Source organism: Dermacentor andersoni, chromosome 10, assembly GCF_023375885.2.
Source record: "Dermacentor andersoni chromosome 10, qqDerAnde1_hic_scaffold, whole genome shotgun sequence".
NCBI lineage: Eukaryota > Metazoa > Arthropoda > Arachnida > Ixodida > Ixodidae > Dermacentor > Dermacentor andersoni.
In genome coordinates, this window is record NC_092823.1 from 79,822,258 (window position 1) to 79,834,408 (window position 12,151).

General features: G+C 44.5%; 1 protein-coding gene across 1 annotated transcript in view; it reads right to left on the reverse strand.

Moving 5' to 3' along the window:
* Positions 1-12,151, reverse strand: part of LOC126544119 (L-sorbose 1-dehydrogenase-like) — a 48,304-nt gene that overhangs the window by 4,236 nt on the left and 31,917 nt on the right. Inside the window, exons 6-9 of the mRNA XM_050191345.3 lie at positions 9,576-9,746; positions 7,824-7,974; positions 5,481-5,644; positions 4,445-4,622 (exon numbers count right to left, since the gene is read on the reverse strand). Coding sequence (XP_050047302.3) covers positions 4,445-4,622; positions 5,481-5,644; positions 7,824-7,974; positions 9,576-9,746 — 664 coding nt within the window. The remainder of the gene's footprint in view (positions 1-4,444; positions 4,623-5,480; positions 5,645-7,823; positions 7,975-9,575; positions 9,747-12,151) is intronic.

Sequence of the window (12,151 nt, forward strand, 5' to 3'; positions counted from 1 at the left end):
AATGGGTCAGGCAAGGATACACAATCTATCCAGTACTATTCACTTCATGCTTCGAAGAAGTATTCAAGCTATTAAACTGGGAAGGCTTAGGAGTGATGATCGACGGCGAATATCTCAACAACTTTCGGTTTGCAGCTGAAATTGTTCTGTTCAGCAACACTGGAGACGAGTCACAATAAATGTATGAGGACTTTAACTGAAAACTGCGAGAGTGAGATTGAAGATCACAAATATAATGCTCAATAGCCTGGGAAGAGAACAAGAGTTCAGGATCGCCAGTCAGCCTCTAGAGTCTGTGAAGGAGTACGTTTACCTACGTCAATGACTCACAGGGGACCCTGATCATGGCAAGGAAATGTACAGAAGAATAAAAATGGGTTGGAGGATATGGCATGTATTGTCAAATCCTGACTGGAGGCTTAGCACAATCATTGAAAAGAAAGGTGCACAGTCAATGCACTCTACCGATGCTATCATATGCAACAGAAACTTGGAGACTGACAAGGAACATCGAGAACAAGTTAAGGAGCGCGCAAACAGCGATGGAACGAAGAATGCTAGCGGTAACGTTAAGAGACAGGAAGATAGCGGCATGGATCAGAGAGCAAAGGAGGACAGCCGATATTCTAATTGACATTAAGAAAAATAAATGGAGCTGAGCAGGCCATGTAGTGCGTAGGTTAGATAACCGGAGGACCATTAGGGTTATAAGATGGATGCCAAGAGAACGAATGCGCAGTCAACGGCTGCGGAAAACTAGGTGGGGTAATGGATGAATGCATGAATGCAAAATTTTAATGTAGGTGGGGTGATGAAATCTGGAAATTTGCAGGCGCTATTTGGTATCGGTTGATGCAGCGCAGGAGTAATTGCAGATAGCAGAGAGAAGCCTTCGTCCTGCAGTGGACATAAAACAGGCTGATAATGATGATTATGCTTCCTTCAGCCATTCTTTCAAACCATTCTTTCAGAGTGCCTTCATGTAATTTTCGTTGTCATACCATTAGGTTTCTGTTTGATATCCTTGCCATACATATACGAGTTTGCAAATTATACTGTATACGTCAAGTCACTTACGCTGTTAATTTATTAGTCGTCAACAATATTATGCTACAGTGCTTTTGATATGACTTATTCATGCACATGTAATTCTTCAGTCATGCTATCCATACTAAAACTTGTAAGTCTTCCATGTTAACGATTTGTTGAAACTGCTGTAATTTGTGTTTTATTATGTTTAGTTTGTAACGGTTTAGCTTTTAATTTGTAAAGTTTGTTTAGTTTGTTTTGTTTGCTTAGATTCCAGTCTGACTTCGGGACCTCCTTCTATATATTAACATCTTCTCATTTTCTAACCATCACAATGAAACCGATTCTGACTCTGATTGTGATGTAAGCGTTTCTCTCCCATAGAAGTGCATTTGTTATGGGAGTGGTGTTATATGAAAGGACAACTTCACACGCAAGCTTCAATTCATTATGTTCCCCGCACCGTGTACGCTTTTTTATGGGAACAAGTGAACTTTGATGGCATGAGAACATTTCATGCGAACCAGTGAACATTAAGGGCAATACTACACCCTATATATATTTTTTTTCAGACAGGATTGCCAAGCAGTGTCACGCATATATACTTACGTTTATAGAAACATTTGATAGAATTATTCACCGAACAATTGTACATAAGTTGTCTGAACATTCGTTCCGATTTACTTCAGTTTGACAAAACAGAGTTACAAGAACAGAATACGCAGTAGATGGTCTCAAGGTAAACCAACCGTACCGGTACACACTCTACATAATTTATACTAGCAACTTCTGTACAAACTGTCGAAATGAAAATTAAAGTAAGACAAATATTCAACTTAATGCAAGCCACACAGAGTGTACTAAGGTTGCAAATATACAGTTGCCTTACCAACAAAACCAGAAATTCAGAACAAGAAGTAGAAACTCAGAATTACGGTAAAAACCTCCAAGCGAAGTTACGTAAACATGAATTGTGCATCATTATGACAAAAATTTTCAGAAAACACCGTTAGACAGGAAAGATAAAACGTACCATAGATGACGGCATATCTCAAAATCTTAGTTAAAGAAGAGGTAGTTGTTTAGTGACTTTCCCAGTGAAAATAATGACAGAAATATTTTGAAGGGCTAAGAGATATAATTTCACATGCTTATAGCGCCAAATTCAGTTGCTATTAGAAAATTTGGTATGAGAAAATTTTGATGTTGAAATTTTGAAATTGACAGCAACTTTCAAATAGGCGCCGTGAGACTTCCGACAATATGCATTGTCCCTTGTGTGACATGTTTATTAAAACTCATTCTTGCACAAATTTAACTAGAGCACCAGTGTGCTTCGTCGAAAAATATGGCAACGCATATCTTGAATATTGTGTTTGCTTCACAATTCCTTTAAATACCAAAGCGCATTCTTAAACAGTGCATTTAAAGATAACAAAGCGCATTCTTAAACAGTGCATTTAAAAGCGCGAATTTAACAGGAACACCAATGCGATATTTAGCAAAATGGATAATAATTCTATGTTATGCACTTTGGGAACTGGTGTAAACGAAGTTTCTGCGTGCACTCCCAGAGTAGAACCACGGTGAAGCAGCGAACAGCTTTGCACACATTCGACCATGCAGCGGGACAAATGATTCCCTTTAACAACTCGAAAACTGGAAGCCGCGAAGAGCGACGCAATGAGGCAAAAACCGGCCTCCTTAAGATGGCGCCAACCAATATGTTGATTCAGTACGTCCAAGTGAAAGCTTTCGCTGACGCACTAAAGCAGAAGAGGTCCGCAGCTTGTGAGCGGGCGTCCGACACAAAAGATCTGGAGCATGATGACGATCCGTACTTTGCACCACGCAGGAGAGAAAATCTCGAGTCTGGAAAGGCAACGCCGAAAGCAGCGGGCGCGTCGCAATCCTGCTAAGCGACAGCTGCTGACGGCAGCTCAAGTGCAGCATGTAAGCTGTTCCAAAGTGAGCACGCGTCACGTGTACACTGATGCATCATCGCAGTACGAACACAGTGGTGTAACTGAGTACTGGGGCACAGTTGGCGTGCACAAAAGTGCGAAGGTCTCCAATGAACGTCCAAAGCACAAAGATCCAGTTACTTTGGAGATGCTGTAAGTTGATTACGCACTACACTACGTGGAAGGATTAATTAGTAATCAGCAAACATATGTCATTCACTTATGCACCCACTCTGCTACAGCTCCAAAGGAACTGGGATAAGTTGGTGAGGTAACACTCCTTACACAAAGAATACATCAACAAGCTAAGCTGATGAAGGATGAAGGCATAGATAGCTGAGATAGTGGCTTCCTAGGCCCAGTGGCGTTACAGGGAATGAACAAGCACGCACGCTGACCTCGATACTACAAACCCCTGAAGAAACGGAGAAGAATCGCTTTGCAAACTACTCACCGAACGGAACTACCGGCTTGAAATAAAGAAGGCAGTAGGAAGCGCAGGCACACCAAAAAACAGCGCATTTCATCCTATCAAGCCCCGATACCTCCAGGACACCGAGTTCGGGGGATCTGATTTATACAGTCAGACCACCTTTCCTCCTTTCCACCGATTAGACAAGGTGCAAGATTCTAGTGACTGAGAAAAAAATGTGCGACAGCATTAAAGAATACGTCACAGTGTTTCTAAGGAACTTGAAATATATGTTATGAACGCCTGCAAGGGAATATATCTTTATCTTTTTTATCAAACTAGCAATACAAACAGCACCAAAAGAACAGAGTTCATAGAAATGTAGTCAGCAAACGAGCTGTCGGGACAAACACTCGGAAATGTAGCTGTAAAGAATGACACGAATACATTGTTTAACCCTTTGCAACAGTCATCGGGGGGTATGAAAACACACACTCGGTGGGGCTTTCATCACACACTTGAATTTAAAACGACTGTTGTCACTAACTATATTCATAAATTTCCTTGATTATTATCATAAAGACTTGAAGGCAGAGAAAGTGGATAAAATAGGAGATGTGAACCCCACCTATATATGCTGTGGCGAGGAAAGCATATGTTACCTTGAAGAAGACAAGTCCACTTGTCGAAACGTTGGCTCCTGCTTTCACCTTGTTCTCGTTTTGCTCATCGTCTTGAATTTCCATCTCCCGCCTTCCCCGCGTTTTCCCTGGCTATGTGCCCTAAACTTACAAGTTAAAAATGTGATTATTGCGTTTTGTTCAGTAACGAATATTGTGTTAAAGTTTCTGTTGCAACTAAAATATCCGTCTCTCCGAATAATACTGCTCTAGTACAATTATGCTATTTATCTGTTGCACGTGATTTTTATGGGCTCTGATACGACGAAAAAATAACACCCGGTAAAATACGCACTTCCTTAACGGACGATAGCGCTTCCGCGTATTTCAGAGCTTACGGTTCCCTTGAGCTCACGTACCTTCCACAAGGATAAGGACGTCTTCAATCCGTGTCAGGTATCCAGGATTGATGAGCGGGTAGTCCTCCGCGTCGGCGGATCGTAGCCGGATCCATCCTCGGGACTTTGGCCGCAGCAGCACCGGGTACATAGTGAACCCATCCATGTTCAGGTACGGCCGGTACACACGGTCGAAGAGCTGCGCAAGGCGGCAGAAGAAGAGAAGGTACTGTTCTTGAAGCCATGAATATTGCCTACTCCCGCTTCATAATTAGTTCACGCGGATGCCGTTTTGCGCTAAAATGTCTTATCGAGGTCTCGCCCCCATCGAGTATAGCTATCTGATCTTTAAATTAACATCAAATTACCGGGATTAACGTCTTCAAATTGTGCTGTGGGTCGCTAAGGAAGCCATAGTAGAGGACTCGAGATTAATTTCTGACAAACTTCAATCAATCAGTCCAGCAATCAATCAATCAATCAATCAAGCAATCAATCAATCAAGTGTTAGTTAACATCCACTAAAGACACGACAAGCGAGCTTCTCTGCGTACTTCAAGCGATCGAAATACGACCCACGCTTCTCAGAATGGCACCTGCGGCCAGTCTTTCAAATACAAACACAAGCCCAAAATTCCCAACGTTACTTTAGGCCACGATGATCTGCAAATGCCAATAACTGACCCGGATGCAGATGAACGAAGGGAAAAATAATCAGCTCGATGCGACTAGTACGATGCGACTAGATGCGACAGTATAGCCAACGTTTCGACAAGTGGACTTGTCTTCAAGGCGACATATTCTTTTCTCGCCACAGTTCATACTGTGGCGAGGAAATCATATATCGCCTTGAAGAAGACAAGTCCACTTGTCGAAACGTTTGCTCCTGCTTTCCCCTTGTTCTCGTTTTGCTCATCTCCTGTGGAAAGGTGCCACTGCCAGCTAAGTAGAGTGAGGTAGAGTCAAGGTAGAGTGTTTAGTAGAGGAACCTTCTATAATGCGGGAACGACACACCGAATCGATACTGCACAGCACATACGAACGGCAATCCACGCACCTCGTCTGTCATGCCCATGACGCGGCGAATGGTGTGACCTCCGTCGGCGGCTGGTGTGCTCGACACGAAGTGCACTTCGACGTCAGGCCAGTCAGAGTGCCGCGCGTTGTACTTGGTGCGGATGAAACCGATGCCTTCCACGCCTCCGGGTACAGTCAGGGGACCTGCAGCAGACGGATGTCCTGGAGGATTCAGCCAGCTCGATAGTTGATGAAATATGGCGCCAGAGGAAGTGGTGATTTCTTTGCTCATTCCTTCAGGAAATTGTCATTATTGGCAAGCTCTAGCTTATCTACTCCAGCACCAGCACCTTTATCTCACTTGTAAATGCCGTTCATGTATTTTTTTGCACATTTTTAAGGATTTCTTGCTTACCCTATCCGATTTGCTGCTGTCTCCTGCTGTAAGTCAGTATGTCGGCTGATGTACTTGTAGTTCCACATGACAAGGTGCCAAGGGAAGGGAAATGCAGTCGAGGACCGCAGGAAATTAGGTGGGGTGATGAAATTAGAAGATTTGCTGGGGAAAGTTGTGATTAGATTGCTCAAAACAATGGTAATTGGAGAGAGTTGGCAGAAGGCTTCGCCCTGGGGCAGTGAATATAAATATAGGCTGATGACGATAATGATGAGGATAATGATGATGATGATAACTACATTATATGCCCACCGTATGCATGTAGCAATGAACGGGCCCATGTCATATGCTGACCGACAAATGAAGCAATGCAACAAAACGCACTTTTGTTCTAAGTAACAAAGACCATAATTTTTTACAAAAAAATTGATTATATAATTTTGGCTCAGAGGCATGTATAAAGTACGCCAGCGTGCTAATGTAATGCAAGTTATTCAAGGGATTTTTTGATTTACTTCATTTTCTTTGATTTGGCTAATCGGTATGCACCAACGGGCATCTATCCATTCTTGGCCAACCCTCCAGAAAGGGCTGGTATGTCCCACTATGACAAAAAAGGTACAGAATCTTTAAATATAGATACACATGGGTGTATACCCATGTCATCACAATTCTTCCCTCGACAAGCACCATAAATCATATTCCTCCTCATAATATCGCTGTGCAGGCCTCTAACCGTGGTGCTCTAGGTAATTTTAGAATCTTATGCATTTTTATATGGTATCATTATTTCGCAATGCACCTTAATGCTCATTGTACACGTCTTTTGTCATTGCCATAATCTTATTACACATAGACTTTATGCACATTAGAGCGACCATTTTTTAAGGCCCCTTTACCGCCACGTCACATCAACATCATAGAAGTCATAACTCCACTGCAAACTCATCAACACTGGCTTGGCGCTCCTTGGCCATACCTGGCCCTTGCGCCAATAAACACCACACATTCATTTATACATCATATTCATCCTCATGATATCACTCAAGTATCGCATGGCGCGTCTCACGAGCAGTGGACGACGCTTGGCCAAAGTTGAAGTGACACACGTCGCGCGTCTGAGGCGTTACAACGCACGAGATGACTGACTCGCCCGGCGGGCTTCGTCTGCCAGCGGGGAAATATCACGAGCTCTGTTATGATCCACGGCTGTCGCGCAGACAAGGAGGTCTGCCTCAGGACCTTTCGAAACGCGCCTATCAACCAGATTCATCTGGTTGCGCATTAAACACCTCGTGTGTAACAATACATATATGAGCGAGAAAAAAGGGGGTTAACCGGGGGGCCCCGTTTTCATTAATCATATCATGAGAAACCAACTAACAAAGACGCCAAGGACAACATAGGGGATATCACTTGTGCTTAATAATTAAATTAAGGATAAATTAATGGCAATGAAAGTGGCTGAAAAAACAACTTGCCTCACGTGGGGAACGATCCCACGTTTTCGCATTACGCGTGCGATGCTCTAATATATATATATATATTCTACATGGCCACACACAGGTTTAGTGCCATGCAGATCCGCGCTCGCTGGTTAGACAACGCCGGACACCACTACCGTTTCCACATCCCGAACTCGCAATGAAACAGCAGATTATTCGAATTTTCTTTTACTGACCACTGATTGGCTGCCCAGAAATCATGACGCTGATAAAGAAATAAGATAACTGCACAGGCAATTCACAACTTTTGTCCTAAATATGTCTCCTAATAAATATTCTACAAAAATTGATGAATGGTCCGCTGTTATTCTTTAAAAGGATTGAAAGAAAAAAAGAAAGGACAAGTGCTCTCTTCGTCATCCATCTGATGCATGGCTATCTTTGCTCTAACTTTGTTCAACTGTGACCAATCAGCTTAGGCAGCATAAGATTCTCCTTATGAAAACACAAGATAGTTCCTCCCACACAATTGGAGCGTTACCTTGTCCTTTGATGAAGTAGTCGAAGGCGGTCTTCGGATTGAATCTCTTCCTGACAACGGACACAGAGTCGTTGATCATGAAGCTGATGCCCGCGCCACCTATGTGATCCTGCAAGTTCTCGCCGACGGGAATGTCGCTTATCACCGGAATCTGCAAATACAAAGTAGATTACGGCTAAGAGCCGCGTCCTCAAAAATCAGGCAGAAAAAGCGACTTTGACTGATTTAAGGAACACAAACATGATATTATCGACTTTCATTCTTTTTCCCATTAGATGAACGCCGTGGGCATCGACACCTTAGAAAGAATACTAGCGGGCCTCTCAGTACCCTCAATAATATTTATTTTATTGGCTTTTTTTCAGGTAAGTGTAGTTTTCGTGTCCCAGGAGGTGTACGGGTCGTGATGTCGTGACGCAGAAGCTGGTAAAACATTGAAAGGTCGCTACACTCGCTCGCTCGGTCGGTTGCTTCGTTGCTACTTTAGCCCTCAAAGCGAGTAACAGTGTAGAAGGGTCGCCGAATCGTACATATGCGCGACACTTGGAACATGTGCGCACGTTCTCCCAGAGGGGCCGCTACGGCCTCTGCCAACGACACATCCGCTTCTCTCCCGGGTCCATCCCCCTTCTACAGACTTCCTGTCGTCGTGCCTGCCTTTTTGAAAAAAAATTATATCGCGCTTTACAGCAGGTTACCGGCGTAAACTATCAAACTGTGCTGCTCGACAGTGCATCACTGTTATCCTTACAACGATCTGATATATATTTTTCCTGGCTCATACCATAATTTTCGGCGTCTGTATAATTAGCGCCGAGACGGTGCTCTGCCTCGCGGTGAGGTCATATGGTACGAGGAATAATGTCAGTAGTCGCTTCTGTGAAGTAGTGGAAAAGGACGATTGGTCTGGCGTTGTTCACATCTAACTTCCACCGTATTGACTTCCGTAGTGTGTATGTAGTCTGCGCACATAAACATTTCTTACATTTTGACCAATTCACACCCACAGCAACCTCGTTTTCTCGAGTCCTGTCTTGCACAACCACTACACTTGCTGGAGCTCTTATATTATTTCTTTTAGAAACCAAATGCTTTAGGTAGGGCAAGAATCATCAGTACTCAAAGAAGAAAAGAATTTCCCTTTTAGCTATTACCTCTTAGGTTCTCACACCTATCACACTCTAAAATTGTTAATTCATTATTGCTTTTACATCATGCTTTTGTTCACTAGAACCACGAAACAATGTGCTTAATTTCAAGCTACGATCATTAGCTGCGACGAGATGTTTGCTTCTCTAGCAGTGGTTCTCTTCGTCATTGATCTTTTTGGTGTGGTCGAGCGTGATTACTAACAAAAATATAGTGGAGTCCAAACAAAGTGCAGCAGCTTCTTGAAACAACGTTTGTGCAGCGTTCTGCTAGATGAATCAAATGCGACATTCCTCTGGTTCCTACCGGGATCCGACACCAACTACTCCAATAGGTTTCTGAACATTGGGGCAAGCGTTCAGCGGCTCCCTGAGCATTCTAAGGAGCCCCGCGATCATAAGTCTGTCGGATCTCGGCCGTGCTACTGTTGGAAGGCGAGAACACCTCCGATTTCCTCTGAGATGGGAAACGGCACTCTGAACGTACCAGGTGAACGTGTTTCCAGCACTCACTTTCGACCACCCGAACGTACATCCCCCCACGAGAGCGATCTACAGTGCCAGAGAGCAACAAGTCGAATGTGCCAAAAGAAAGCTCACTTACACCAAGCGATTCAAGGTGAAGACGGGGTCCGACTCCAGAGAGCATCAGAAGCTGTGCACTGCCGATGGAACCGGCCGACAGGATGATCTCCTGCCTGGCTCTGACAGCGCGCTGCAGTCGCCGGTACCGGAACAACACCGTGCGAGCTCTTCGGTTCTCGTCGAACAGAATCTGAAGTGACATAAGACCCCCAAGGAAGCGCTCACATAGTTGCGAGTGCCAATCCGAGAATTTCCGAATAAGCGTCACAGCCCAACTACGATAACTATATAAGTTATGCGAGAGCCCCCCATTAGCACGCCACACATACGCTATTCAATTTCTATTAGAGCCGATTGAGCAGGGCGCGACCGCGACTCCGTTTGGCTTCGTCGCATTCTTTAAGCCAAATGCTTTACACGTCTCTGGAGACCTTCTATTACTCCACGCAGTAGCCACGAAAGGGTGTCATTTCTGTGGAAATATGGTGCGGCCAGCGGTCTTCTGATGTACTGTCACACTTATGGGCCTGACGGGCTGCCCAGGCAGCGTTGCGGAGACGCCGGCCAGCAAGGCCCTCCATGCCGCGCTTTTGGTTCCGAGTAGGAACCAAAAGCGCGGTTCCTCTGTTGGGGTAACGGTAATTCAACGGTACTTAACGGCAAATCAACGGTTATTCTACCATTAGCAGGGCCCAAACGCGATGCCCTGCTAATGAATGCACAGCGCCGCGGTATATCTGCTATTCTTGGCTGCGCTAGGGCGGGAGTTTTTGAGAATTTCGTGCCGGGGAGGCTTTGTAGCCCACCTTCCGTCGCCAAGGAAACAAAGCGCTGTGCCTAATACGTACACTGCGCTCGATAAGTCGCCGATGCCGCTTCGCTGAGCTGCCGCTTTCGTGTATTTAGTGCTCAAGTCGCGCAAGGGGAGGGGGGGGGGGGGGGGGGGGTCAAGCTGCAACGGCAGACTGTTGCAATACGTGTCTATTCGCTTAAGCGCGCGCACGAGCTCTCGGAACCGCTGCCCCTAAACAATGAAGTAAACGCCTAATTAAACGTACATATGAATTCATTGTTGCTTGCGTTAGCACCCTGACTGAGCGTGACCGGTTCTGGTATGTGTTGAAACTGACACTGCAGCCACATGCATGCTTATGCCGCAAACACCCATTTCTAGACATGCCCATTGGTATATACAACGATTGAGTGTCTGTAGCCTTAGACCTGGCGTGCAGTAATTTTTTTTAGAGAACCAACGATGCCACAGCAACAGTTTCGCTTGCTGTGATTCATTCATTTACACTGACATATCATGTGACAACGGTAGATTAGACACCACCAGTTTCCTAACTTAATTCTTTAACTGACTCTCTGTGCCTCATTACTTGATCAATATTCTGTCACTTGTCCTTTCAGCAACGTGTTCTGAAACAGTTTCAGCCGCCATATGAACTTTCGCCTAATTACGTGGGCCACTTCTGCGTCAGAAATTCCTTTAAGTCCTGTAAATTCCTATGCGTGGAAGTTGTCTAATAAATAAATATCATACGTAGTTTTAGTGACGACTGCATGCATTATTGCTTGGCTAAGCTAGGACGGGGCGCACTTTCGACGAGATGATGCACAAGGCACTTTAAGAGAACGCAGGTAACCCTCGCGGCAGCTGAACACGATAACAAAAAAAAAAGTCGCACTTTCACCCAAACGACAGACCAAGGACAAAACAGATTTAGACGAAGCAAAGTGGTGTAACGTAACTAAAGGAAAGCTCCCACATCTGTCTTAAGTCTTCTGGAGTGGAAGCCCCACAGCTTTTTACCAGCAATGGTGAAGTCAACGCTGGTGAAAGAGCCTCACCAGCTCGAGTCCGCTCACACTTCAAGTGCTTTTGTTCGGCTGAGGTAAACGTTAGGCTCAATGAAAAATAAAAGCTCGTTGTTATTGGCGAGTTTATTCATTGTCAAAGGCAAAGTAAAGATACCAGTGGTACTAAATAGATTGCATGCACTCATCCTTTTCCGTAAAACCAGTGACGCGAGGATACACATCGAACAGCATTTGCACGACAAATGCAGATACAAGCGTTCTGCCCTAGTTACTATCTCTTCTTGTTACGATTTCATGTACCGACATTAAGTGCCTACCCGCAGAGAACTTGTTTGAGAACTTAGTTATTTCATGCACAGCGGTTGTCATTTGGAAAGGAGGAATGTAGCAGTAGAAAGCAAACTTAAAGCCGAAAAAGTTATAAGATTTTACGTGTCAAAACCCCGATCTTATTATGAGGCACGCCGTAGTGGGGGATTCGGGATTAATTTTGACCACCTGGGGTTCTTTAACGTGCACTTAAATCTAAGCACATGGGTGTTATTTGCATTTCACCCCCATCGAAGTACGGCCATCGTGGCCTGGATTTGACCGCGCGACCTCGTGGTTAGCAGCGCAACACCGAAGCCACTAAACAGCCACAATGAACTAAAAGAAAGCTCAAAAGAGCACGCGCCATGTCAAAAATCTTGTTTTTTCTATAGAAGGTTGTTTTTTCTATAGAAAGACGGGAAGCGTATTTTCTACTGGGCTGGCACAAATTTTTCACGA